This window comes from Colletotrichum aenigma (assembly GCF_013390185.1).
Source record: "Colletotrichum aenigma strain Cg56 chromosome Unknown KSG_Cg56_contig02, whole genome shotgun sequence".
Taxonomy (NCBI): Eukaryota; Fungi; Ascomycota; class Sordariomycetes; order Glomerellales; family Glomerellaceae; genus Colletotrichum; species Colletotrichum aenigma.
Window position 1 is genome coordinate 4,439,456 of NW_023500908.1, and position 26,255 is coordinate 4,465,710.

Here is a 26,255-nt window from a genome sequence, read left to right on the forward strand (position 1 = left end):
ATATAATCTAAGTAATTAATAAAACTCTTAATAGAGTAGCTCTATAAGTAATATATTTATTACTTTAGAGAACTATAGTAAAATCTTACTCTATTTAATTTATTACTTTTTATTAATACTTTTTACAAGTATAATATAAAGCTTTTATCTATAAACATATTAGTTATAATTTAGTTTATTTCTAAAAATAGATATTAAAAATCAATATAATAATAATTATAATAATAATATCTTTAATATTAAACTTAGTAGTATTTATAAAGAACTTTTATACTCCTCTTAACTATAGCTCTTATATACTTTTAGTAGTTATTAGAGGATTAATATATATAGTATTTTCTAAATTAAAGTTATTATTAAAGTTATTAGATTATTAAATTATTATTATATTATTATATTATTTAATAAATATAGAGTATGAACTATTTATTTGACTACTACTTTTTTTATATAAAATAAAGTTCTTATAATTTTAATAGCTAAAATTATTATTAAAAAAGTTATTATACTTTATTTACTTTATCTTTATTTTTCTTAAGACCTCTATATCTTCTAATACTAAGTATAATACTTCTGTGTTGATACTTTAGGTTATATCTATTAGGGTTACTTAGTCATTTTCTATATCTATACCTTACTATATATTATACCTCAGCTAGGCACCTAAGGTACTATAGGCACACTTAGCTGCTGGGGCTGCAGGTACAAGTGGTGGATACGGCACAGATGGCCCTGTCTGTTCAGTGGGCCGCTGCACCCAGGCACCCAGGCCACCCTGAGCCCAGCGCCGCGGACCCAGCTGTCAGTGGAGCGTGTGTGTGGTTTGGTGCTTGTCAGTCTTTCCAGACAGGACGTGGACCAACAAGTGCGGCTATTCGTAGCCCGAGTTTTCGTACCTGACCTGTGCTCAGGCACCGTCAGGCCCGTCAACCGGGGTCAACACCGCCTCACAGTGCAGGCAGGTGCAGGTGCAGGTGCAGGTGCTTCCATCAGGTCTGCTCTGATTCCCGGGCTTCACTTTCCTTCTTCCCCTCCAGCCACTTCCACCTTGAACGTTACAGTCAAACGGCATGCAAGCAAACATCAAATGGCGGTCTGGCCATCCCGAAATGCGCACGACTCGAACAATGGAATCGTCAATTCAATCCATTGACAGCACCACAACATGTCCTCTCTCCGCATGACGTACCAAGCTCCAACGTCGAGCTCCCTTCCTCTTTAGGATTCAATCAGTCGCAATATCTCCTCTCCTCTATGTACAAGATCCGCGTAGCACCAAGCAAGCTAATGTCACCGCACATCACAGCAAACCTGCCGTGAGCGCGCGTACGGACACCGTTGATGTCTCAAGATGAAGCAGCCCGGCTGGTGCCATGATCTTCAAGCGCCCTAATCAGCTCAGAGTCGCATCAACACGTGGCCGCGGAGCGAATCACACCTCTTGGCTACCTAGTATACCATGGTATACTAAGGTAACTAGCTAAGTATCCGTTCTACCTTACTTTACTTTAAGTATCCGTATGGATACTCTGTCAAGGTTCAGGACTGTTATTCTGCCATCAGCAACTAATTACCAAGAACCGTTCGCTCCAGCCCCGGACACCCATGTACAATGTATTACTTGCTCACCACAAGAAGCTTGCGACGCCTCATCGTCGGCACTTTATTCTGTGCCATCCATGCCTTCGTCGACGGACCTTCCTCATGCACCGGCTCCTTTTCTACGGACGGGCGCCTCACGTTGTGCGCCTCACTCATCTTCTGACTGATGATCCTTGACCAAATCAAGACCCGTCGTCCATGGATGATCCTCCAGAACCTGGAGCTTGGCGTTGCCCATCAAGCACCAGTAGCTTGGGTCTTGGGAAACTCCCAATTAGCCCATGTCGGATCCGGCAGCATGATCTGACTTTGTCACTCCCTCATCTCGCGGAACGGGGACACGCGACACCCATCCACAGATTGTCGGCCTCGTGCAAACGGCCCTTCTCACTTGCCGTCCCGGACACTCGGATCTCGAAACCGCATTCCACAAACGGCGCCAAGCTTCTGCCTCGGATAATAAACTTCTGTCAATTTCGAGCACGGTTCGTCTTGAAATTGCCCTCTCTGAACGGTGCAATTTTGTGATGGCCCGAAACTTCGTTTAGGATTGTCAGAGTCAACCAGCACTGGACATTGAAGCAGCTACTTATGAGCTACCGCCCGACATTCTGTCAGCTCCAGCTCATTGCGCTACGACTCTTAGCCATTCCTTCGCTTGACTACCTTATGGAATATTCTCAGGCCATCACTGAAGCAACCAACCGGCCGCAGGCGTCGTCAGGGCGTGGTGGAAATAACGTCGTGGACTAAACTTCTGGCCGCTTTCTTGGCATTCCGCCGCGGACCCCTGGTCTTGGCCACTTCTTCGTCGCGTGCCTGCACAAAACGAGTGGCCATCGAATCATCTTGCAGCAATTGACGAGCCTGGACCCGACCGTCGTCTGATTCCGGGATCCGGAAATCGACCTTCACAATTTCACCGTCCTCATCATCAAATCTCTACAAAGTCAGTGTGCAATTGGACTTTGAGTTTGCCCGCCTCGAGTCGTCGTCAGCAACATCTCACCTTACCAGCTTGACCGGCGGATCAAGCGAGGCATAGACGTGCTCAATAGATTGGAAATGCTGAGCATTGTGGCGGCCTAGTGTGCTCACCTCATGCATTCCAGAGATCACAACTACCGGGGATTGGCCGGGTGCTAATTTGAAGAACGGCTTGTTTTCTTTGCAAAAAAGGGCTTGCGCAGACTGTGCGCAAGTTTGTATTCGTGAACGGCTTGAGGCCATGAGTGACAGCACCAGCATCTGGGCGAAGAATGGCCATTCAGTCCAGCAGATGATGGGAAACAGTGGCGGAGCACAGGATTCGGAAGGCTGGCGACCTTACTTTGGGATGGCCAGAATTGACCGCACGCACATCGAATTTCCAGAACATCCTCCGTAAACCCCAACCCGCGAGAGTGTTATGGATATCAGCGTGCAGCTGTGGCGTCACAAAGCCTTATTTCCATTGGCGACATAAGCTAAAGGGCGATCCTTCTGGAGGTGCATGCAGCTTTTGGTGCCACTCAGATGCGCAGAGGGGAGGATGGGGTTGTGGCTGCATCGCCAAGCCGCATGATATGGCAAGACGACGACGAGACCCTTCGTAAAAAGTGTCGTCTTTGGGTTACATGGATTTGGGATACGAGGACAAGACATGCAGACGTGCAGCAGCAAACTGCAAGAGGCAGGCCACTGCCACTGCCACTGCACTGCACTGCAGCACTGCACGCAGCAGCAGGAGATATCGCTCATTGCCGAAACCCACGTCGTCTTTGTTTCGTCCTAGATCGGAGTGTTGTTGGACTCGCATCGCAGGCATGGGACAAACGCAATCAGAGACAGACGCTTGCTCTGCCTGCCGAGGCCTCTGGATGGCACGCGAGTTGCGCACAGCACTGGCGGTAAGGTGTCCGTCAACCGAGACAGGAGGTTCGGCCTGGTACGTGTCGAGACTGGACGGGCCCTATTGACCGAGAAACGCATTCAACAATCGACGAGCAGCCGCCGCCGCCGCCGCCGCACCTGTGTTGAGACGGTGAGGGCGGTTTGCGATGGAGGAGACGGCCGTCGTCGGATTGTACTGGTGAGAAACGAGGAAACGACGGACCACAAGAAAGCTGACCCCGACGCGACGCGGTTGTCGAGGGATGACGGCCAGCCAACTTATTGATCCCATGATCGACCATTGTCCATTGTTCGCGTTTCCATGGGGTAAGTGCGAGTGGGAGGAGTGAAGCTCAACGCTAGCAGATCCGCCATCGTCGACTGCCAAGGCCGGCCGCTGGTCTGCTTCTTAGTCGGCGATATCATGGCTGTTCTGAGACAGCCGGCGAAGCCCTAACCCGCCTGATGGCTGAGGACCACCATAAAAACAACAACCGTGCCTTGAGGCTCCCTATCCAGCCTTTTCCTGGGGTTAGTTCTTTCTTTGCCGCACCTCAGGCAGTAAACGTGAACAAGGGACGGAGGCGTTGGGAACGTGGCATGCCCCCTCCACCGCCTCCGGCATGACGAAACCAACCACATTCAAGAGACCGGAGGTCAGACTACTACGCCGTACAGATGCTGGACTGCGGACACTATGGCCAATGGAGACGGCCCATCGGACTTGTCAAGGAGCTTGTCTGCACCAGTTGCTTCCTGTAGGTCCTTCACGGGGCGCTGACACTTTGTCGTGTGAGTGCACTGCAGTAGACTGATGCCCGCCGTGGATCATCCCCACCAACCCAAGGGTGCTACTCACCATACCTAACACACTCAAAAAGCTCACCACACCTTTTGACTGATTCACCCTATCCAAGGGAACGTTTGCTTTTTCCCTGATTATGCAGCAGCAGAGGCGCCCAAGCCATGTTGCCTCTTCCTACGGGCTGGAGGGAGGGCCGCCAAGGGTCGAGTGCCGCAGCGCCACCGATGTGTGAGATCAGAAAAAGCTGGGACGACAGCCAGCACCAGGGAGAAGGACAGCAACAAACGATGGTCGTCCAAAAAAGCCCATGCAACCGCCTCCAACCGGCTTCCTCAATTCCTCCTCCTCCGCATGTGTGTCGGTGAAGCGGCGGAGAGTGTGTCCCAAAGCGGTATCCGACCACTGGCCCAGTGCAACTCGACCGACCAACGGGGCGTCCTAGGAACCCCTTGAAGTCTGGAGACTATTCCGAGTTGGTTCGTTGATCGGTTCATCTGCTAAGATAGTCTGAAGCCCTTGGCTGGTTATGCTTCCTGGCCTTAATTTTTCTCGCTTCGCCCACCCCGTCCTACCCTCTTTCTCCCCATTGCAGGTCACGATCTTGATCGGTTCGGGAATGGTCGCCCTGGTTTTGCTGCCATCGGCCATCCGTTCTGCCCCCAGCGGGGAAGCAGCCTTCATGCACCTTACTCGCCCAGCATGCTACTACGACGCTGCTAATTAATTAAATCACATCTTGCTAGCACCAAAAACCCCACAGTTGCCAGTCACAAGCGCCATCACTATCGATTGGCCCGAGGGGCAAGAAAATCCAGAGAGAGGCATCGTGCCAGCGAGAGGCAGAGAAGCAGAGGAGGAGCCAGATGGCGCCCCGAGTCTGGTCCGTCGTCCGTCGCCCGTCCCAAGGTTCCCCATACCTCTTCATCCATGTACTTTGAAAAGTACCTACCCTTCTTCCCCTACTGCGTTACTGCGTATGGCGGCGCAATTCCCAACCCCCACCCGCTTGAAGACATGAAATGGACGGGAAATAAAGCCTCCAAGCAAGTAAGTCAGTAGTAGTAGTAGTAGTAGTAGTAGTGCTGAGCTCCTCCAACCCAACCCCATGCAAGCATTAAGCCATAATGAGCCAGCCATCTCTCTCTCTCTCGCTCACTCACTCACTCACTCTCGACGAACGAGAGGAAGAGAGAGACCTGACCAGACCTGACCAAGCGAGCTTGTCTAAAAATGCAACCTATGGAACGCTCGTCCTTCAAGACATCCGTGACCCCCTCCTCCCCCCCTTGTGGCTCTTAATTCTTCATCTTTTCCCACCACAAAAACAACACTTTATTTTTGTCTCCTCTGTCTCTGGTTCTCTTGGGTCTTGTCTCTGTACTATTCCTGGTGCGGTTGTGTTCTCGACCACTAGCACACGGAGCATTCTCAGTCAACTGTCTCTCCTCCTGCCCTCTTCATCCTTGCACGCTGCAAAGAGAGAGAGGAAGAGAGAGCGTCCGTTCTCGCCTCGACCAAACATACATACACACACACACCAACAACACAACAATAACTTTACATATAAGCAAAACACATTCTTCTCTTGTCCTCTTCCTGCACCTTCTTGCACACACAGTCATCATACCTACGCTTTATCTCCGCTCTCCCGTCCCAAAACACACACATCAGCATCCGAGTAGAAGGAACCGGGAGGGACTAAGCGCGGACACAGCAGTTTGAAAGTGTGTGTGTGTTCGCCCGTGAGGTACATATTGTCTGGGACCCTGCCGGACCGAAAGAGAGGACGAAGCAGCAAGAAGACGCAACCACGCATACGCAAACTCACCTCTCACCTCCTTGGCTTGCGTCCCATCCATCCATCCACCCATCCATCCCCCTCTCAGTCCGCACGCAGGACACACGACGCAAGCCCAGCTCGCTCCGCTACGGTGCCTTGCACCAGACGAACAGCCGACAGGATTTCACAAGGACCCCTGTGCGCCCGCCGTGCCGCGCCGCGGGAGAGTGACAGAAGAGCAGGACAAGGGGAAACGCTTTCGACCCCACTTCCGTTCGGCCTGGGCCTGGGACGATCGAGCCAGAGGAACACACACTCGGGTCGCTTGTGACCTGCTTCGAACCGTGGTTCTGCGCCGGGTCGTATGACATATACATAGCCCACACAGGACCCAAGACTGGCGGTTGCGTCGTTCTCACTTCCAGGGCAGTTTGTCGCATTTCCAGGGCAGCAAGCAGCGTAACCAAAAGTCAGCAATCACCTTTTTTCGTTCGCATTTCGCCGTCCACCTCTCCGTTTCGTACATCAAGGGTGGTGGGTTCTCCGGATGTGACATATCAACGAAACCCTGTTGTACAAACCACCAAGATCTCGCTACTTATTTTCTCCTTGTCGTCAACCCACCGTCCTCGATCAACCGATTGACCCGGCGAAACTTCGTACGAACACACGACAAATAGCATCGCCTTACATTGTGTATACAATTTTTCAGGGCTTTCACATATTCCCACCAAGGGTCGCCAAAAACTCTGGAACACTTTCACCTCTAGACAGCCTCACTTGGAGAAATCCCCAGTGGGGTACTTGCACGTCATCGACATGTTATACAACATGAGTTACCCTCACGACCACGCGGGGGCACCTCCGGCGGCGGTAGCGGGGCAGCAACCCATCAAGCCCACAATGGCACCCGTGGGTGCCGCCGCCATCCGGCCGCCGAAACAGCGGTGCTCCCAGCCGATGCCCTTCGACCCGGAGGAGCTCTCACAGAAACTCAACAAAGTCATTGCTGATCGCCAGGCTTATTCCGAGAGAAGGAGGAGAGCCAGGGCCGAGGGAGCGGCCGGCGGCAACGCAGCGCCGATGAACCTATCCTCAGCTACTCAACCACCACCGCACGCTAGCGTGGCCAGGGAAATATTCGAACAAGGCACTCTCAAGCCCGGAGAACGTCGAACCGTGATCAACCCCGTCAGGCCACGCACCGAGCCAGCAGCGAAGAAACCCACGGCACCCAAGGAGAGACCCGAAACCAGCGCGGCGCGGCCAAAGTCCAAGATGTCCGACGACAGCCGGAGCTCGAGCTCCAAGTCAAAGGACTCCTCCAAGAGCAAGCACCACTACATCCCGCAGTTCGCCGCCTCGCAATTTGCAAGGACGACCACGTCAGACAGCATGCCGGAGGGCAAGGGGCTCGTCCACAAGCTGTCCCGCACCGCTCTGAGGATCGCGCAGGCTCACCGGGAGCGGCATCAGCAGGAGCGCAAGAACTTCTACTCGGACCGCATCCCGGAGGATGAGACGCAGCCGATTGAACGTCCGCATCGCGACAGGAAGCGCCACAGGCACACCATCGAAGGTGCACCCGCCGGACATCATGCGGAAGACCGTCGCGCCCGCGCTGCGAGGCGCGCGAGCACAGGGGCTGCAGACCTGCTGATGTCGTGGGAATCCGGCACCTCGTCACCGAACCCGGACGGCGACAGCCCCGAAGTGGCCGATCAGGATCCCTATGACCGCCGTGCCGACTGGACGCAAAGGGACGAAGCTCCTCCCCACCAGCCAGAGCAGCAGGCACAACGGCAAAAGTCCAGGCCCTCCTTGCGCAGCGCAGATTCCATCTGGGCGCTGAGGAATAAGTTGAGCGCGTTGACCAAGCACAAGCAGGACGATCAGCAGCAGAGATCCAGGGATGGCAGCCCGCCGTCTGACACCACGCTCAGGTCACCCAAGAGTGGATTCTTTGCTAGATTCAAGGTCAACCATTGATCCCCGCGGCAATACAGAGGGGGGTCGGCTTACCGTTGTCCAACAATATTACTACTATACGAATACTTCTACACGTACACGGTGGTTCACAGCACACCTTTCGAATGTGTACGCCTAATCCAAACCATGGCGTCAAGCCCATTTGTCTCCCGCCGGGCTATTTACCTACCCTCCTCCAAGAGCTTCCTAATGAGATCCGTATCCTTCTCCGCTGCACTCTTCCGGATCGCCTCCTCAGCAGCGGCGTCCTCGCCCTTGAGGATTAGATGGTTGATGAGCTCAATGTACTCCCGCACTCCCTCGCCGTCCTCCCCCGCCGCGGTCCTCGCCTTCCGCAATGCCTCCTTGCCGTTGCGGATACCCACATCATGCGACCACTGTTCCTTCTTGGGATTCGCGGCCGCCAAGGCCCTCGCCTTCATCGTGTCATTTAAGCTGTTTCCGGTTCCCTGCAACTCCAGCGGCGGTTCTGTGGCGGCGAGGATACCCAGCAGGCGCGATTTTAGACTCGGGTAGCGCTTGAAAAGGTAGCGCAGCTGGGGCGAGTCGTCGAGGACGCTGAAGGGGTTCTTTGGATCGAAGGCTTTTTTTGCCCCTGGCTGCTTAGGGGCCTCGACGGGCGGTTTGGGAACGGGTTCGGGATCTGGCGGGTGGTTCTCGCGGTGGATCTTACTACATTGCACCGAGCAACTATTTTCATACCCATTAATGTTAGTAAATAATGCACACGACAACAGAGAATGTATAATGAAGACAAAATGTCCCCACGGTGAGACGTACAATGGCAAAGGACAACGTGTGCACTTGTATTTGCCTTCCTTCTCGTCGCAAATGCCACACATCTTAGTCTTGGACGCCGCCTTTGGCTCGGGTACTGCTTCGGGTTCTTGGGTTTGCGGTGCTGTTGTTGGCGCAGGCTCTTTGGCAAGATTTTGTGACACCTCTTGTTTTCTGCCCTCGTCAACGGCCTCGCCTGTCGCGTCCTTGCTCGTCGTTCCGTTGGCAGCCGGCGCATCTTTCTCCCCGCTCTTCGCCGCGGCCCCCTCCGTCTCTTGTTGGTTCTCGTGGGGGCTCACAGTCCTCGACCTCTTGTTCGCATGCTCAATCAGCTCCTCCAGCACATCTTGCGAGCGCTTGGGGGACCGAGGGACGACCGGCTGCGGCGGAGGGCCGTCGTTATCGGCGGACATTGTTTCACTTCTCTCTCGGATCGATTCGCGCGCCGCCACAAAGTGTTTCGCCCGTTTCCTCCCGAAGTACTTTCTCCGCTCCGTGAGCAGTCTCTAGGCAGCTCTCCGAGTAGCTATGTCTGCAAGAGCCGCAATTGAAGTCTTCGCTGGGTGGCTCCGTTTCTCGCAAAGATCCGGGCGTTGGATCTTTCTCGCCTCGGTGCTTGAGAAGCGTCCTGTTCGGTAGAGAATGGTTCGACCTCGTCTGGGTCGCTAATATGAACAAGGTGCTGGCTTTGGTCAAGAATGTCGAGTAGGATATGTCAGAGATAGTGGAAGCAAAGAAAAAAGCAGACGGGTAAACCTTTTTGGTCGCAAACGGAGGTTCAGCCGTTGTGGTTCACCCCGCGATTTCCTTTTTGTTCGGGAACGTTGCTTGCTGTTGTTTCCCTCACATCGTTTTATTTTTTCTGCCGCTCAACGGGCTCGCAGACCCAAGCGCCGGAGCTCTCGAGAAAATTCTAGTGGGGCCTGAGCTTTTGGGCGGTCAGTCCTAGGTAACCTCAGTGCAGAGGTCCGCACCACCCGCAGTCCACTGGGCAGCTGGGCCTGACCGCCAAAAGCCCGAGTCGAATGTCTGCCCGCCATGTACAGAGTACTCTGGGGACCCGGGGTGACTTTGGCTCTTCCCCACCAGATGTATGCACCTCGAACACTGTGAGAAGTGCATTCGTGCCAGTATCGAATTATTCTGGAGCTCGTCCGAGTGTCCATTTGCGTGCCTCAGTCCCACTGTGTTCGGGCGAGTCGGGAATTCTACGGACGAAGGCAAGCGAATATTAGTGAGGGAAAAAGGCTTTGCGTCATCCTGACAAGGCCCGCAGCCGCAAGACCCATGATTGGTAATACAAGGCCTCGGAATTGAGCGGCGAAGGGGAAAAAAGAGGATCCCTCTGTCAAAACTGTGCTCGAAAAGCCGATTTAGCTCCATCTGGCGGTTGCGCCCTGCGTTGAGTAATGCCGAGGAGCAGAGCGTTCGAACCCTGGGGTAAATTTGTACATGGCGACCGCAGTCATCATTTTGATGTAATCTTCCACCTTGCAAACCAACTTACGAGCCAAATCTGAATAATAACGACGCCGCCGCCGCCAAGTACGCACTTGACGACGACGAACATAATTATACACACGTTCACACACACGCACACACACACAATGTCATCCTTCAGGACGTCGAGGACAGCGCTCCGCGCCATTGCGCGCTCCACGAGGCAAATCAGATCCGCCCCCGCCGCGCAGCAATCGAGACATTTCGCGAGCCATCACCCCTCCAGCCTGCCCGCGGCCGTATCCTCCGGCCTTCTGCAGCAGAGTCGACTGCCTCGCAGTCGGACGCACCAGCAGCCCCAACAAAGACAATCGCCCTTCGCCGGGCGTCAGGGCGCCGTTCGCACAATCTTCATACAGACGGAGTCGACCCCGAACCCGAACGCCATCAAATTCCTCCCGAACCACCGCATCCTCCCCGAGACGATCTCGAGCCCCTTCATCGAGTACATGAACCCGCGCTCGACCATCGCCCCGCCGTACCCCTCCCCGCTGGCCGCCCAGCTGATGAATATTGACGGCGTCACCTCCGTCTTCTACGGCGCCGACTTCATCACGGTGACCAAGGCCGCCGATGCCAATTGGGCACACATCCGTCCCGAGATCTTCGCGCTCATCACCGAGGCCATCACTTCTGGCCAGACGATCGTCAACGTCGCGGAAAAGAAGGACGGCGCCGCGGCGCCCGAGGCCGAGGAGGAGGACAGTCTCGCGTACGACGAGAACGACAGCGAGGTGGTCGGTATGATCAAGGAGTTGCTCGAGACGAGGATACGACCCGCGATTCAGGAGGACGGTGGCGACATTGACTTCCGTGGCTTCACGGACGAGGGCGTCGTTCTGCTGAAGCTTCGCGGTGCCTGCCGCACGTGCGACTCCAGTACCGCAACCCTGAAGAACGGCATCGAGAGTATGCTGATGCACTACGTGAGTATTCGAAAATCTTGTGCCTGTCTGGCTCTGTGTGCTAATCCTTATTGCCAGATTGAGGAAGTCAAGGGTGTCGAGCAGATCATGGACGAGGAAGAAGAGGTTGCCCTCAAGGAGTTTGCCAAGTTCGAAGAGAAGCTCAAGGCGCAAAAGGGCGTCGAGGCCATCGCCTGAGAGCTGGGAATAGAGTCTTTGCGCGATTATGACTTTGGGAAGAGACGGGGGGGAAAAAGGAGTTTGGGGGCGCGGTATGGATCCTGTAGGAAATGCTGTATCATTACATCCTCGGGACTCACCAGGCCAAAAACAAGGCCGGTGACCGAGGCAATACCCATCACATCGCTGTTCATCACAGCCTCGTCTACGTCGCCCGTACAGCCTCGCCATCGCCAGTGGCATGCTTCACGCATGCCGTCACCGCTTCGGCTGGTTGCCAGCGTCCGTCTGACCAGGCTCGCGATGGCTCGTGTTCGGCTGCAAATTGAGCGAGCCTCGCCAATTCGCCAACTATGCAACTTTGGCTTTCCATCAGATAGACTCGTGTCCCAGGGCGAGACCGGTCCAAGTGCATGCCAGCCTATGCGCGGGGTGCACGAGACCCCCTCGTGCCGGCGCTGGCCAGATGAAGAGCCAGACAACGTCCGTAGACGAGGCGGGAAAAGATCGTCGTAATTCCTACAGACATGAGCGTTCGAGACCGTCTTCGTCTTCACAACCGTCAGGGTTGGCGGAGGGTTTTTTGTTCTTCAACGTTGATTGGGCTCTCTTGTCCAGCCAAGGGTTGCTGCAGCGGATCAGGGCGGGGAGCCGGGGTAGCTGGTCGCCGTGCAGGAACCCCTCAAGTGAGAGTGAACCCCTCAATCCGCTCGGGCGAAGAGGGTGGGCGGGCATCCATCTCCACGCTTTTCGCCGTGGTGTAGAGTCGCAACCGCCGACCGGAGTGCACTCCTTGCCCTCCCTCGCCTACGTCGTCGTAAGGCCACCCAGCGAGCAAAGCAGGCCAACGATCCGTTCCACGACACGGCCACGTCCGGCTTGTTTCCCGGCCCTCTTGTCCTCGCATATGTGGACGAGGGGAAAACCAATCCACTTGGGGGTAACTTGCTTTCCCCCCTCGGTCAAGTTTAGCTTCCTTGACTTCCGCTGATCTTGTGCCGCATCTCCTCATCATCATGCCAGCCATTCCGGGTACATGCCTGTCCCGTCTCCGCACCGAATACAACTGGATGCTTTCTGACAAGCAACGGTCACGTCCTGAGCAAGCTTTATTCCAAAGACCACAATGTGAACAGAGGCCGTCCGAGCAAAGGCTTGCAGGGCACAGAGGATGAGGGGCAGCCGGCGCAGCAGAAAGATGTGGTGTTGCTGGCGAACTGACCCTGGGCGCCTTAGGATGTTAGATGCGCTAGCGCGCGTTGAGAGGGTCGCTTTGTAACTTATCAAAGTATCGCTTGCCGTAAGTGAGCCTTGGGTTGAACTGATCTTCTCACGTCCAGCGAGAGTGAGCATGGATGCTGTTGGTCAATGGCTGGCGCCGCTTGAGTATTTCCTGTGGTTTTCTCGCCCATCCACCCGTTAGAGCAGCCAGAGCCAAGGTTGAGTTTAATGACGAGATGAGAATCCGGGGTAAAGCCCCTGGCTGACATTTGACTTTCGCCCTCCATCGGCTCGGGGGTATGTCGATCTGGGCTGCGGTGCGGTATGTCGCGTTTCGGTTCCTTACATCACATCCATTCGACGGTGAGCCGGTCTCAGGGACGATGCCATTATTGATTGTTGATGAAGCCATTAAGATGCAGCGGTGAATCCGACCTCCCAACTCATCTCTCGTGAGCTTAGTATTGCCCTTGGTTGTTCAGATCAGAAGCGGCAGCATTTCCCGCTCCAGTTCCGGGTAGGAAAAGTCCAACCTAGATAGGCTAGCCAGCCTACACATACAGATACATCAGCGCATCGGTATGCAGGAATCCAGGGTTGCATGTATCTCTTCAGCGCACGTTCGCCAAACACGTCGGCTGTCGGCAGGGCGCTCGCACGCGGACCTCGACGATATACCTTCATTCGACATATCGTCGCTCCAAAAAGTGTTATATGCCACAAGTCTGGATGATGCCACAGTGAGGTCAGTGAAGAAGGAAACCCCATTGAGGAGGGCTTCTGCAGAATGAAGGAGGTTAGGTGGAGAACGGCGCGCGTGACAAGCTGCAGCAGCCCGTCTGCTCCACGGATCCTTACCCCTCTTGGTCTCGGAAGGTGCCCTGTACCCAGACCCTCAACACCAAACCTTGTGCCAGCGTCTGCACATGCACGTTCGCCTGTAGTGGCTGGTCCTTTCGACGTCACGGATGCCTCTACCCAGTTCCTTTGCTTTTCTTCAGCAAGGCGGTTGCCGAAGTAGCTGGGGCATGTGGCGATGGCTGCAAATGCTGTTATTTCTGGATTTCAATTGACCTTTCAATTAATCTTGCGGCTTGTAAGAAAAAGAAGCAGTTGATTAGCAAGGTCGCCATAAGCTATGGAATGAACCATTGCAGAGGGACAGACGTCCTCGTGTGTTGGGGCTGGAACACACGGACATTCGAGGAACATGGATTCGATGCGGGGTGTTGGATGAAAGCCGGTGACCAGCTGCAGATTCCCGAACACAGTCGCAACCCCCCAACGGCAGAAACAATACACTTGCAAGGAGAGGCCCTGCAAGACTGGACCAGAGCTCCTCTGTTTTCGCTGGTAGGGCACGATGGCGGCGTGTGCGTCATGTAGCGTTCAAGAAACAAACGTGTTTGGATCGAGACGGCGTCTCACGTACGTCCGCGGCCAGAGCGATGTGATGTGAGCGGGGGGAGAGACCCTACAACGGCGGGTCTGCATGACTGCACATAGGACGGAACATGGAAACGAGGAACGGGTCGAGTGAAAGTCGCGAATTGCGACGATGATACCTTGTCGATTGTTTGCGCAATGCCACCGCTGACCGAGGTGGACTTGGCCCAGCGTTAATCGGGGGGGCGAAAGGCAGCTAAGGTTGGAGGATCGGCGATGGGCGAATGGGCTCCGCCTGTTACAGCCGCATTTGGGTCAGATGCCCACTCCATGCTGGGAGGCTGAGGGAAAGCATGCAAGAACAGAGCTGCGAGACTGACGGCATCGTAGGGCCCATGCCATGGGGTTTCCATCCGGTGATGGCCCTGTTCGATTTCGTGTTGGCCAATTTTTTGTCCGTCTCTCGGCCGGGGCCACGGTCAGACTGTTTATTTGGCGCGCGGGGCTTGGCCGTGAGTTATTATCAAGTCTCTTTGTAAACGTCCTGATCCGGCAGAAGACAGATGTCGGAGCTCGGAAGTCGTGTAGGTAAGCTTTATCGGTGAAGGCCGCACCGGCAGCAGATGGAAGGGTGGTGAATAGCTTGGGGTGCATGGCTGTGGACGTGTCGATCGCAGCAACATTGTACGGCGTAGTACACAGGCATGTTATGGCATGGGCTCAGAACAGAAGTGGTTGAGATGCCAGGGTCTCGTTGCAATCGGAAGAATCTTATGCGAGTTTCCCAATCAATTAATTGAAAGCTGCTGGGACACGGAATTGGTATCCATCGCGGCCCGGCCAAACAAAGAAGTTTGGGTATCTTCCTGGCCTTGATTGAGAACGGGACAAAGCTGGAATCTGAAGAAAGTGCGGGTTGACGAGCAAGAAACGGATCAGAGATGCAGCTGTCCAGGCACACGAGGTGCAGTCAAGTCGATGAAGAAGAAGAGCACCGTAAGATGAGGTAACCCTGAAAAACCCCGGTTGGCAAATTGGGGATTTTGGGGGCAGGCTGCTCGCCACGGCCAGAACACATCTTAGTGGATTCTTCTCCCTCTCGTCTGGCCTCCTTCTGGCTGTGTTTCCCCGCTTCTTTCTCTCTTGGTCTAGAATCTTGGATGTGTCGAGGCAGCTCCCAGTTCCTCCTTCCGTGAGGAATAAAGAGGACGTGGACGGGGGTCGGGGAGGGGCTAACGTGATTGGCGCATCAGAGATGGACGGCCCCACTAGCCAGCACCCCTGACCAGCCCAGCCCAGCCTAGCTTGGCTCTGACTGGCAGTGGCACAGGACATGAAGCGGGCCTTTACCTGGAGAAAAGTGTGGGGAATCGGAACGATGCTGAGCGGTACGTACCTGCTTGCTCACAGGTGTGGTTAGCGCGACTCCATCACCCATCACGCAGGGCGGACATCTTGCTTGCACTGTATGGACACCAGCCGACTGAGTAACGCCCATCGTTATTTTTCCTTCTTTTTGAATAGCAGGTGTCAGGGCCCAGGGCAGAAGGGTACCTTAGCCTGAGCTTGTCCGAGATCCGTCTTCTCAACCGTCCCGTCCAGTCTGCTCTTGGGCAACCTGCTCTTTAGTCGACTTCTTATGCTTCATGTATTAATGGCACGTTGCTCATTGGTCCATCAGAGAGGCCTCAGCCTGAGTTGGCGAGTTCCCTGGCAGCCGCGGAAGCTAGGTGCAGTACACCACTTCAAGCTCCTCTGGGCTCCAGCGGCAGTCTTGGACAACTTCCTGCGTACTATGGTTCTCATCGCTGGCTGGGCCCCGTGAAAAGGGGTTTCTGATCTTCCATGTCGCCTCTCTCTCTCTCTCTTTCTGTCTCGCTTTCTGGTGCACACCCTCTCGCAGTCCAGCTTGAGCCATAGAGCGGCGTTTGACAAGGAGGGGGGAACCATCCAGCAGCACACTCAGTGCCAACCTTGCCGTAAGTGACCTAGCTGCCGTACCCTCAGCGAGATGCATGCTTCATGTTTCCCCGGACGTTCTTACAGCCTATGGACCGCAACCTGGCAAACTCATCCAATCCTTGGGCCGGAAACTGGATATTATGTTGTCTGAAGATTTGGCCACCGGTCTAGTCTCTACTATGTAGAACATTTCACTTTGCTCGATCTTTACGGGTTCCAGGGATTCCAAGTGGTCCGGTCTTCTAGAGTAGCCGGGCAGTCAGTCTGTAACTGTGTCTTCAGACAGCGGTCGTGTCGATTTTACGACTGCCGTTGGTCTGCTTCTCCGCGTCAACCGAATCCCGTGTCTTGCAGGCAAAGCAATGTAGTCTCCTTGCCAGATAAAATGCCCTCCTCCAATGAACGTAGGTGGTCCTTGTCGGTACCTGAGGGTCGCAGGTATCATTCTCTGCACGGCAGCCCGGCCTGCATCGCCAGTCCCCTCATTCAGGGCCATGTCTGTTACTCCTCATCCTCCAAGTCTCCTCACCACCTTGGCCAGGTAGTCGTAGATGCAGACGCCCATGCTTGACAACCTTCCCCTGCCTTGCTTTGCCTACTACGTGAGTTGAGTTGCGTACATCAACACCTCACCTTACCTAATAACGTTGCAAATGCCCCTAGCTGGAGCTTGCCTACGCTCTCTCTCACTTGATGGATGTCTGGTGTGTGCGCGAGTGTGCGTACGTGCGTGTCTATGTAGGTAGCTACGCTAGTAGTGCTTTCGAGCTTCCTACGAATACCCTACCCCGTCCCGTCTTTGCTCGTCAGCAAGCCCATCCGTTTCCTTTTTCTTTTTCTTCTCGGCCCTCCGCCATCGCCATCTCGAAGCATCGCCGTTGTGTGTCGTGCTTCATCGTTCCGACGCGTTCCCACTATCCCGTACGATGATCAACTGGGACCTGCCCACTTGTCCTCTCCACCGATATTAGTCGATTCGATCCACTGCCCGCGTCCGCCCGCCGCACATTCCCGTCCCTGACAATCTGCCTACCAGACCCAACTCCCGTGCCACCTTGCCCTGCCCGGATCCCTAACCTAGGTACCTTACCTAGGCCAGCCTGGGCAGACTCGTGCGCCTGTACGGATAGCGTGCTTCTGCGAGTGGTATTCGTACAGTGCGCATCTTGAAGCGAAGCGTAGCGCAGTGCAGTGCATACGGCAAATCACACAGACAGACAACCGACAGACGCCTGGTCTTCACGGATTGCTGTGCCTTCTTCTCCGTCCAGTCAGTATTTGCCCCCAACGACGTACGAAAATCTGCGAATCCAATACCTCAGGAACCCGGCCCTGGCTGACCTCGTTTCCTGACGGCATCTTCCATTCCCGCAGTCCCAACCCATCCATCCGCTGAGCGCCTCGCCCCTCTCCACTCCACGTTTCTCTCCCATCCTTTCCCGCCTTAGCCACCCACCACCACTTTGCCTGACGCCGTCGCAACGTACCTGAACCTGACCTGACCTGACCTCTTCGGCGCTTCTGTCGTCAGGTAGGTAGCTTCCATACGTTCCAGATTGCCACCTACACTACCTAGGTACATACATACATACCTACATACTTGACTACATACCTACAGGCTACATACATACATACTACCCTTACCTTACCAACAACCCTGTACCGGGACCTTTCCACCTCACTGCACAGTCCAGTCCCATTTTACTTACCTACCTTACCTAGTACCTACCTGCCCCCATACCTCCTGCCTTACCTTACTTCGTACCTACCCGTCCCGTAGCTACGCACCAGCCACTTGGACAAGCTCTGGTCTCGTGTCGCAACGTCCTCTCCTCCCCCGCTTCCGTCGACGTACTACAACCTCTTCCCATCGCCTTCTCAAACCACTCCAACTCTCTTCTCGTCCGTTCCCCTTCTCCTCACAAGCTGCTGCTCTACCTCCTTCTTCCATCAAGGACCACCACTTCAAGGATCGAGGGCGCCGTCCCAAGCCTCTTTCTTCTTCTTTCTCTCCCTTCTACATCCTTCACAAACATCTCGCCATCTCCAACCGCATCCCGCCTTGCGATCACTACCCTACGCGCCTGCCATGGGATGCGCGTAGCTCTTGTCGCATTACCTCGCTCTCGACCAACGACCGCACCGCATCTCCATTCTAGACGGCAACCGCGCACTCGCGTTCGCTCACACTACACGGTACCTTTGGGCTCCCGGCGACCTTGCGCTGCGCAACAATCCCGTCAAACAAAACGTTATATTTCCTTTCGGCACTTGGGGTCTGGGTTAGACGAACTGGTTTAGACGACATTGGCGATTTTTTTCGGTTCCCATTTCGCGCGCGCCATAATCATCTTCTATCTCTTTCCCGTCGAGTCGCATCTCGCCCAAACCAAACCGTACACTGTTCAGAGGCCTACCATCTTCTAGGACACGCCCTTTTTCTCGCTCCCTGCACCTACATCTGCAGTTGCGTTGGCCCACTGCCACATCGTCAGAACTGTTGCCGCTGCTGCCTCCATCTCGCCTCGGCCAGGCTCCCAGCTCGACTGCGCCCACGACCGACACACAACACAACACCTCGCGCCACTGTTGCCGCTTCAATCTCATTGATTCATCATCCACGTTCCTCAATATCTAGAAGTTGCGCCTTTTGATACCCCGCCGATAGATCTACCCAAATCCCTGCTGTCTGGTACGTTACTGCTTTCAATCGTTTGCTGTGCGAATCACACACCTATGTCGCAAGGCTGCTGCTGCTGCTGCTGCCGCCAGGCGATAAATCCTCCGACGACCGGGTTCACTGCTCTCGTTGGTCCAACAGCTGCGCGGCGTCATCGTCTGTCTGACTTGACGGTCTTGTCTATCCTCGTGCGTGTCACCAGCTCCACCTCGGCTCAGCTCATCGTTGAACGAGTAGCTAAAGAGGCTCGTTCGAGGACTCAGCAATTTTTGTCATTCAGTCGCCTCGGCCTTCTAGCCTCTGAATGACTCTTGCTCGGACCTCGTGGCGCATTCCAATTGCCCTATACCAGTGGCTGCCAGCTTGGACCCCCCGAGAGCTGAGCCGCAGCTCCCGTGACACCCCAAGCTGCTTGCGGCGAAACTCGTCTCTTTCATCTTGTCTCACAGCGCTTGCCTTTTAACGTTTAATGACATAGCTGCTAACACAAATTCTAGGCTCATTCGGCCTTGACCGCCTTTCATCCTTGTTCTACTACTTCCGGCCGAAACAGGGTCCTCTCATCATCTCACTGAACTCATTCTTTCGTTTGAAGATATTGTTCTTCTGACACTCACACAGCAGGTGGTTCACTGCCATTTCTTTCGACGAGGAAGCTGTTGTCTGAGTTGGTTTCAGGGTCCGGGTCTCACTTGACTAGAGTAGTAGGACAATGAGCTCTGGAGGAAGTGCTAACCCCGCCAAACCCGGCCCGCCTTCCAAACCGGGCCAGGGCACCTTCTCGGCGGTTGCTCCAAGTAGCCACGCCATCCTCCTTGATAAGCTTAATCGTCGCTCGACTCCTGATTCCGAAGCTCTGGCGAGCTCAGACGACGAGGCCGACGCTCACCGTCAAGACCTTCCTCAGCCGGTGTCTCAACCTCAGAAACCAGTCAGGCGCGCCTCTTGGCTTAACGATACCACACAACCTCTGCCTCGGCCACGCAAGGGTTCTTTCGCCAGCAGCTCTATGTCTCCTACGGCTTCCCACCCGAGCACCCCATCGGCGGAGGGCAACGCGCCTTGGGGCTCTCATTCACAGTCTTCCGGCGTCATGGGCCGGGCCTCGGTGCCAGGATCTACTTTCACTTGGGGGACTGGTATTTGGAACAACGACAGGAAGGATCCACCTTCGCGTTTGAGTGAGGTTCTGCCCTCGCCTACCTCGACGATGCCTCCTGGTTCAGCTGGAGGCTCTTTTTTCAGCGAGAGCAGCTACGGACAGACTTCGCCCGCCCCGCGAGACTCCGCCCCTAACGCTCAGATCCCGTTTGCGATTCCTCTGCACCCGACACCGAAGACTTACCGCTCCCAGTCGTACTCTGTCGGCCAGCTCGAACCCGATGCGCCGCCCGCATCTATGAGTAGCTCGACGATCCTTGGCCGTGGTCGCGCTCATGGTCACTCTGGTCTGCAGCACCGTCCCTCCCGACCCAGCATGCTGAGTGAGATGTCAAATGATGGAGGTCTGCTTGGCAAGGTCAAGGAGGTGGACGACGATGATGACGAGAGCGCAAGCGAGTCTATGCAAGGCTCGATGCATCAATCTGCCGAAGCGAAGACGATTGAGCTTCTTGCGCGTGAGAATGCCATGCTCCGGCAACAGCAACAACAGCAGCAGCAACAGCAGCAATATCAGAACCGACTCAGGCCTAGGGCTTCAACTGGTGCCGCGTACGGGCTTGGCAACGGCTACTCACTCCGAGAGACTGTGCCAGAGGAATCCGACTATGCTATTGACGAGCTGGACGAGGCTAACGAAGGAGCTGACTTGGCAGCAAAGAGGGCCATGGGGCGCAGGATGAGCGAGTTTGGAGTCTCCGCGTTTCGTTCCCCATACGAGAATCGCAAGCTGGAAAACGTTAAGAAGGCGTACTGGCATAGCTCGCTCGGATTTGGAGGGCCCGAAGGGCAGCAGAGTCGGAGACACTCATTTGCAGATATCCCGACACGTCAAGGTTCCATCAGTTCCATCAGTGAGACCGTCACCGGGCTCGATACGCCAGTGGCAGAACCGCAACAGCCCGTGGATTTCTCCGCTGCTTATGGTGAGAACCCGAATTTTCCTGTCAATACCGGTGAGTCCATCACTACGTCGCTTTGGACTTAACACGACTGACTCTGCGATATAGCATCGTATTTCACACCTGGTGGCAGCCTCCAGGCCCCCCCAGCGAGCATGTTCAGTAACCCGTTCTCCTCACCTTACCCTCAGATGCACCCCACCCAGTACGGCAACCGGGCGCCCTCGCCTCATCGTAACGTCTATGCCATGTCACAGCCGCGCCATAACCAATTACTGCACATAGTCTTGTTCAAGTGCGCCAGAGCCGATGTATTCTACATTCAGGAGGGCACCGGTCTCACGGTGAAACCAGGCGATCTCGTGATTGTCGAGGCGGATCGAGGAACTGATTTGGGAACCGTTGCGCGAGACAATGTTGACTGGCAAACTGCCAAGGAGCTGAAAGAGCACTACGCTGAGGAGCAGTACAAGTGGTTGATGATGTACTCGCAGAATGCCGCTGCCGCTCAGGACGGCACAGGCGCCGGCCTGATGGCGGCCGCAAACGGCCTCCAAGGCAGTGCTGTTGGCGGCATGGGTCCCCCGAACCAGCATCATATGCAAGAGCCCAACGCGGGAGAGCTCAAGCCGAAACTGATCAAACGCCTTGCACAAAGCCACGAGATCCATGCCTTGCGGGACAAGGAGGGCAACGAGGCCAAGGCCAAGCGTGTTTGCATGCAGAAGGTCAAGGAGCATGGGCTCAATATGGAGATCCTCGATGCCGAGTTCCAAATGTAAGTGATTTGTACTTCTGTTTGTTGGGACAACTAACTAATCGGCCACAGGGATTGGAAGAAGTTGACTTTTTACTACTTCGCCGACTCCTACATCAACTTCAACTCCCTCGTTACGGACTTGTTCAAGATCTACAAGACCAGGATCTGGATGTCGGCCATCAACCCGGCGTCCTTCGCCAGCCCGACTCTCGGCATTCAGGCACCAAGTGGCGTTGGCCCAGGCGCTGTCGGCGTTGGTCGTGGTTCAAACAACTCGGAAAGACGATCCAACCAGCAGCAACAACAGCAGCAGGAACAGCAGCCTGTAGGGTTCAACGGGGCTGGGCCTGCCGGCCGTGGATTCCAGAACTCATTCACGCCACCTTTCGGAGGGGACAGGCCCGGACCTGGCGCTGGCTACGGCCAGCCAAACTACCCTTATTCCCACATGGGTGGTGGTTTGAGCAGCGCCCCTCGGCCTGGAAACATGCCCTACGTACCTGGAGTCATGCCTTCGCTTGACAGCTACAGCTTCCAGGGAGCGGGTGACTATCAGATGCGCACGCGTTTTGCTCCGGCCCCGGAAGGACCTGGCCCTCACGATACGGGTGCTCCAATGAACTCCCAAAACGATTGGGCGGCTGCCTTCCAGGGTCTGTCTCTGAACAGCCGCTGATAAGACTTGTTCTTCCTCCGGTTGAAAAGTTATCGATATTGGACGCGCAACCTCATTCATCTACGACTCGTCGATTCTCGCACCGAGTTTTAATCTTTTTTTTCCATTCCACTTCTTCACGCGTTGCTGCCACATCGAACCCACACATCCGAATCTGGTTGGCATGGCCGAGGCATTATAAGCATGGCCGTGGCTGAGAGGCCCGGCGGCATTTCTCTCACTTTCGGCGTTGGAATGGTTCTCATTTTCTGCTTAAATTGTCAAAACGGCGGGACCTTTTTGTGCTTCTTTGGGAAGACAAAAGAAGGCTTAAAAAGGAAAGGAAGACATGTTGAACTACACACCACTTTCACTCTTGTTTTGTTTGCTTGCGTTTCGCGATGCAGGGACCACGGCCTCCCCCATTCATGATGATGAGAGATTCAAGAGGAGATTGAGAGAGACTTTCACTACTACTCAGGGCACTACCGTCATAGACAGAGAGACTTTTGAGCACGAGCATGGTGTAACCTGAGAATCAAAAAAGGGACTTGTTTCTGGTTAATGGCTCGGTGGGATTCTTGTACGAAAGATTTTGCTTTTCCATTGGGTTTTGAGAATATAAGGATTACACAATTTGGTTGACGAGTTCGCAGGAGACCTTGGAGATGGTGGCGCCGATGCCCAGGTATCAATCATGCCATCTGAGAGGGGTCACACGTGAATTGATACACAATCTTGAGGATGTTCTTATATCCTTGAAATGTTTATCGTCTGTATTGATGTTCTTGCCTATGTTGCTTTGTCCTCCTTAATTCCTTGGTTAAGAGGTATTTCTGACATATAGCAATGTTCAGGAAGGCAGTTGCTTCCTTGGCTGGTCAGCTGCCCTCCCTGACTGGGTGGCGACTTCTACTCCTGTAATACAATGGAATCGGGAAAGCGCTGCTTTGCATGGGTGTCGTCACCTCCTTCCTCTATTTTTCCTAACAGCATGGTAGGTAGGTAGATGCCACGCCTGCTGAAGAGGTGCAGCTTTCCTTCATCTCATGCCAACATTTGTTCGTTTTCCACATTCGGCATCGCGTCCAAAGAGCAACATCCCCCATTATTAGGATATCCAATCAACCATTCTTCTTTTGTGTGCATATTTCGCCTCAGTGCTCTCATCCTTAAACACGTGTCGGCCGGTTGGCGACGATGGAGGAAGCCATCATCGGCGCTGAAGCCATCATGGCCCCCGAAGACAATAAGGCCCCCAGAGCTACCGCGGCGCCTGAGAAGAGCCGCACACCTGCCACAACAGACACCCTGACTACTACAACAAACACCCTGAGCAGCCCAGCGAAAACAGGGAGCAGCCCGGTAAGGGGCGGGAGCCAGGATCAAAGGAGAAAAGTCAGCCTGACCAAGTACGGTAAGAACCGCACATGGAGAGGTCCAGGCAAGTTGCCCGTGGTCCCCATACATGTAACTTGATATCTGACCTGGAATAGATGGGCGGCAACAAATCAAATCAAGAGCACCGTCACGACGTGGCAGATCGAAGTATAAACTTCCCACAACCGAATCAAACCCCCTTGTTATTGACGAGGATTCTTCGGGGAACCCGAGTCTTGATAAGAAGGCTGCTGGAACTGTTGAGACTAGAGCAAAGAAAAGTGAATCTCCAACTCACAACGCCTCGAAGAAAGTCTCTCCACCTGAGGGAAAGACTGTGCCAAGCGAGGACCAACCCTCGGAGCCAGAGAATGCGAAGCCCGGCCACGATGGGTGAGATTTCCAAGCCAAGACATGTTTCAGTACCTACTTGCTGATCATATTCCAAGGACAAGACGATCCAAGCGGTTGAGTTCCTCCGGCCGCGTGAAAACACCCGGCAGCACCAAACAGAAAGGGTCGAGATCATCGAAGTAAACTGGAAGAAGCTTGCCTGGTGAAGTGGCTGGGCCTGACAGACGATTGATTGATTGCTGTTCTCTGCACCTGACGGCGAACGGAGGAGGTGAAACCGATGTCCATGGAGCAGAGTACGTCGGTATTGGTTCAATATTGACATGGAATTGGTACAATCCTTTCAATGCGGTGTTCACCAAGACTTGGAGCTTGTGGTTTTCAAACTGGGCGGGCGCAAAACTTGCATTGGTATCAGTGTGAAAAGGGGTGCTGTCGATAACGAGAGTGGTAGTTCAAGAACCCATGGTTCTTGGGGATTGGGGGTTGAACATATCGGATATGAATAGCACGATAACACTGAATGGACTATGATGAGCATAGCACAGCTACTGGCAACGATAGCATAGACAACGTCCGACGATAAGGTACAGACTACGACAGAGGCGGCGAGCGTCTGCTTGGTGGGTGGGGCACTTGGCCTCACCGAGAAGCCCTGCTTTGCCCTGGTGCTCACCGAGCCCTGTCGGTGAGCGGGGTATGGCCCCGTCTTTCTGTCCGCTTCGGGACTAGCGCATCTCGCTTGGGGCTAGCACCCACATTGTGAACTTCGAAATTTCACTGCCCGATTGAACTTTCTCTTCGTAGCCATTTTTTCAACTCCAACCACCACCCTCACCAAAACCTCGGCAGCCGGATTTTACGTGAAAAGCTGGTTTGTTCCCCTGCGATCCCCTCGATAGCCTGATTGATGTCGGCTTGACTTTCTTTCTACTATTTCCTCAATCAAACAGAGCGGCTAACCTCTTGTCTCGCTGTTGCAGTCAAAATGGGTGCCCTCAAGTATGTCGAAGAGCTCCAGAAGAAGAAGCAGTCCGATGTGATGCGCTTCCTTCTGCGCGTTCGCTGCTGGGAAGTACGTTGAATCACCCAATCCGAAAATGTGGACGCCAAAGACTTTTTCACTCTCCTCTCCGACGACCTATCTTCCTGTCGACTGCTCTCAATGGGATTTGGTGAAATAATCTGATTGAGAAGCACAAGTCGGTCTGGGAGTGCGGGGACTCGGGAGAGGATTGGGAAAACTTTGCGTTCCTGCTATACACTCGTTGAACTTTTTGCTGAGAGTGCATCAATATAGCTCCGTCAGTTGAACGTCATCCACCGCGCCTCGCGTCCCTCGCGCCCCGACAAGGCTCGCCGCCTCGGTTACAAGGCCAAGCAGGGCTACGTTATCTACCGTGTCCGCGTCCGCCGTGGAGGCCGCAAGAAGCCCGTCGCCAAGGGTGCTACCTTCGGTACGTTTTGTCCCTCGAGAGAAAGGATTGCCGGTGGAAGGAGGAGATGTTCGGGAATGGGAGTGAAGAAGATGAGGGCAGAAGAAAATTTTGTCTCGTCACAGAACGCTAACATGACGCTTCACCAACAGGCAAGCCCACCAACCAGGGAGTCAACCAGCTCAAGTACCAGCGCTCCCTCGCTGCCACCGCCGAGGAGCGTGTCGGCCGCCGCTGCGCTAACCTGCGTGTCCTCAACTCCTACTGGATCAACCAGGACTCGACCTACAAGTACTACGAGGTCATCCTCGTCGACCCCCAGCACAAGGCCATCCGCACCGACCCCCGCATCAACTGGATCGTCAACCCCGTCCACAAGCACCGCGAGGCTCGCGGTCTCACCGCCACCGGCAAGAAGTCCCGCGGCCTCAACAAGGGCCACCGCTACAACAAGACCCGCGCCGGCCGCAGAAAGACCTGGAAGCGCCACAACACCCTCTCCCTCTGGCGCTACCGGTAAGCGGCTCGCCCACCATCAACGTCAACACAGGCGGCACCGCTCTGAGAAGGGCGGTCGTCGTCGTGTCAGCGCTGTTGCTGTTGCTGCTGCTACTGTTTCTACTACAACTGGGGACTTTAACGACGACGACAAGAAAAAGACGGCTGGCGTACTATCGGGCCCTGCTGCCGTCAGGTGTGGTTTCTGGGTTGTATTCGGGACTGCCGCCGCGCGTTTGCGCGACGCACTTGGTATCATGCGCTGGAGTATTCTGGTCTGACCAGGGAATTTCAATTACGATACGAAAATGGAAACAGACTCTCTGAAAGAGCTTTTACATAACTTTTGGGCGGGCGTAATGATTAAAATGTGATTTTTGTGGTGACACACTTCAACTCCCCAATTTCTCCCTCGTAAAGTCCTCTCTGGCTGTGGTGTGCTTCGTGCTT

The 26,255-nt window shown here is 54.5% G+C and overlaps 6 protein-coding genes across 6 annotated transcripts; 5 read left to right on the forward strand and 1 right to left on the reverse strand.

Moving 5' to 3' along the window:
- Positions 1 to 6,962: 6,962 nt before the first annotated feature.
- On the forward strand, positions 6,963 to 8,048 carry CGCA056_v003228 (uncharacterized protein; the record flags this gene model as incomplete). The annotated part of the gene is made up of 1 exon (XM_037318485.1): positions 6,963 to 8,048. One exon carries the CDS (start codon positions 6,963 to 6,965, stop codon positions 8,046 to 8,048), a length of 1,086 nt encoding a protein of 361 aa, XP_037182722.1.
- Positions 8,049 to 8,209: 161 nt separating this feature from the next.
- Positions 8,210 to 9,238, reverse strand: CGCA056_v003229 (uncharacterized protein; the record flags this gene model as incomplete). The annotated part of the gene is made up of 2 exons (XM_037318486.1): positions 8,210 to 8,720; positions 8,829 to 9,238. The coding sequence occupies 2 exons, from the start codon at positions 9,236 to 9,238 to the stop codon at positions 8,210 to 8,212; spliced, it is 921 nt and encodes a 306-aa protein (XP_037182723.1).
- Positions 9,239 to 10,432: 1,194 nt separating this feature from the next.
- CGCA056_v003230 (NifU-like protein) lies at positions 10,433 to 11,428 on the forward strand (the record flags this gene model as incomplete). The annotated part of the gene is made up of 2 exons (XM_037318487.1): positions 10,433 to 11,251; positions 11,309 to 11,428. The coding sequence occupies 2 exons, from the start codon at positions 10,433 to 10,435 to the stop codon at positions 11,426 to 11,428; spliced, it is 939 nt and encodes a 312-aa protein (XP_037183674.1).
- A 7,943-nt stretch (positions 11,429 to 19,371) lies between these two features.
- Positions 19,372 to 22,158, forward strand: CGCA056_v003231 (Uncharacterized protein; the record flags this gene model as incomplete). The annotated part of the gene is made up of 3 exons (XM_037318488.1): positions 19,372 to 20,776; positions 20,831 to 21,500; positions 21,552 to 22,158. 3 exons carry the CDS (start codon positions 19,372 to 19,374, stop codon positions 22,156 to 22,158), a joined length of 2,682 nt encoding a protein of 893 aa, XP_037183673.1.
- A 1,179-nt stretch (positions 22,159 to 23,337) lies between these two features.
- Positions 23,338 to 24,054, forward strand: CGCA056_v003232 (uncharacterized protein; the record flags this gene model as incomplete). Its single annotated transcript, XM_037318489.1, has 3 exons — positions 23,338 to 23,554; positions 23,634 to 23,910; positions 23,967 to 24,054. The coding sequence occupies 3 exons, from the start codon at positions 23,338 to 23,340 to the stop codon at positions 24,052 to 24,054; spliced, it is 582 nt and encodes a 193-aa protein (XP_037183676.1).
- An 805-nt stretch (positions 24,055 to 24,859) lies between these two features.
- rpl-15 (60S ribosomal protein L15) lies at positions 24,860 to 25,827 on the forward strand (the record flags this gene model as incomplete). The annotated part of the gene is made up of 3 exons (XM_037318490.1): positions 24,860 to 24,946; positions 25,172 to 25,328; positions 25,460 to 25,827. 3 exons carry the CDS (start codon positions 24,860 to 24,862, stop codon positions 25,825 to 25,827), a joined length of 612 nt encoding a protein of 203 aa, XP_037183675.1.
- Positions 25,828 to 26,255: the final 428 nt, after the last annotated feature.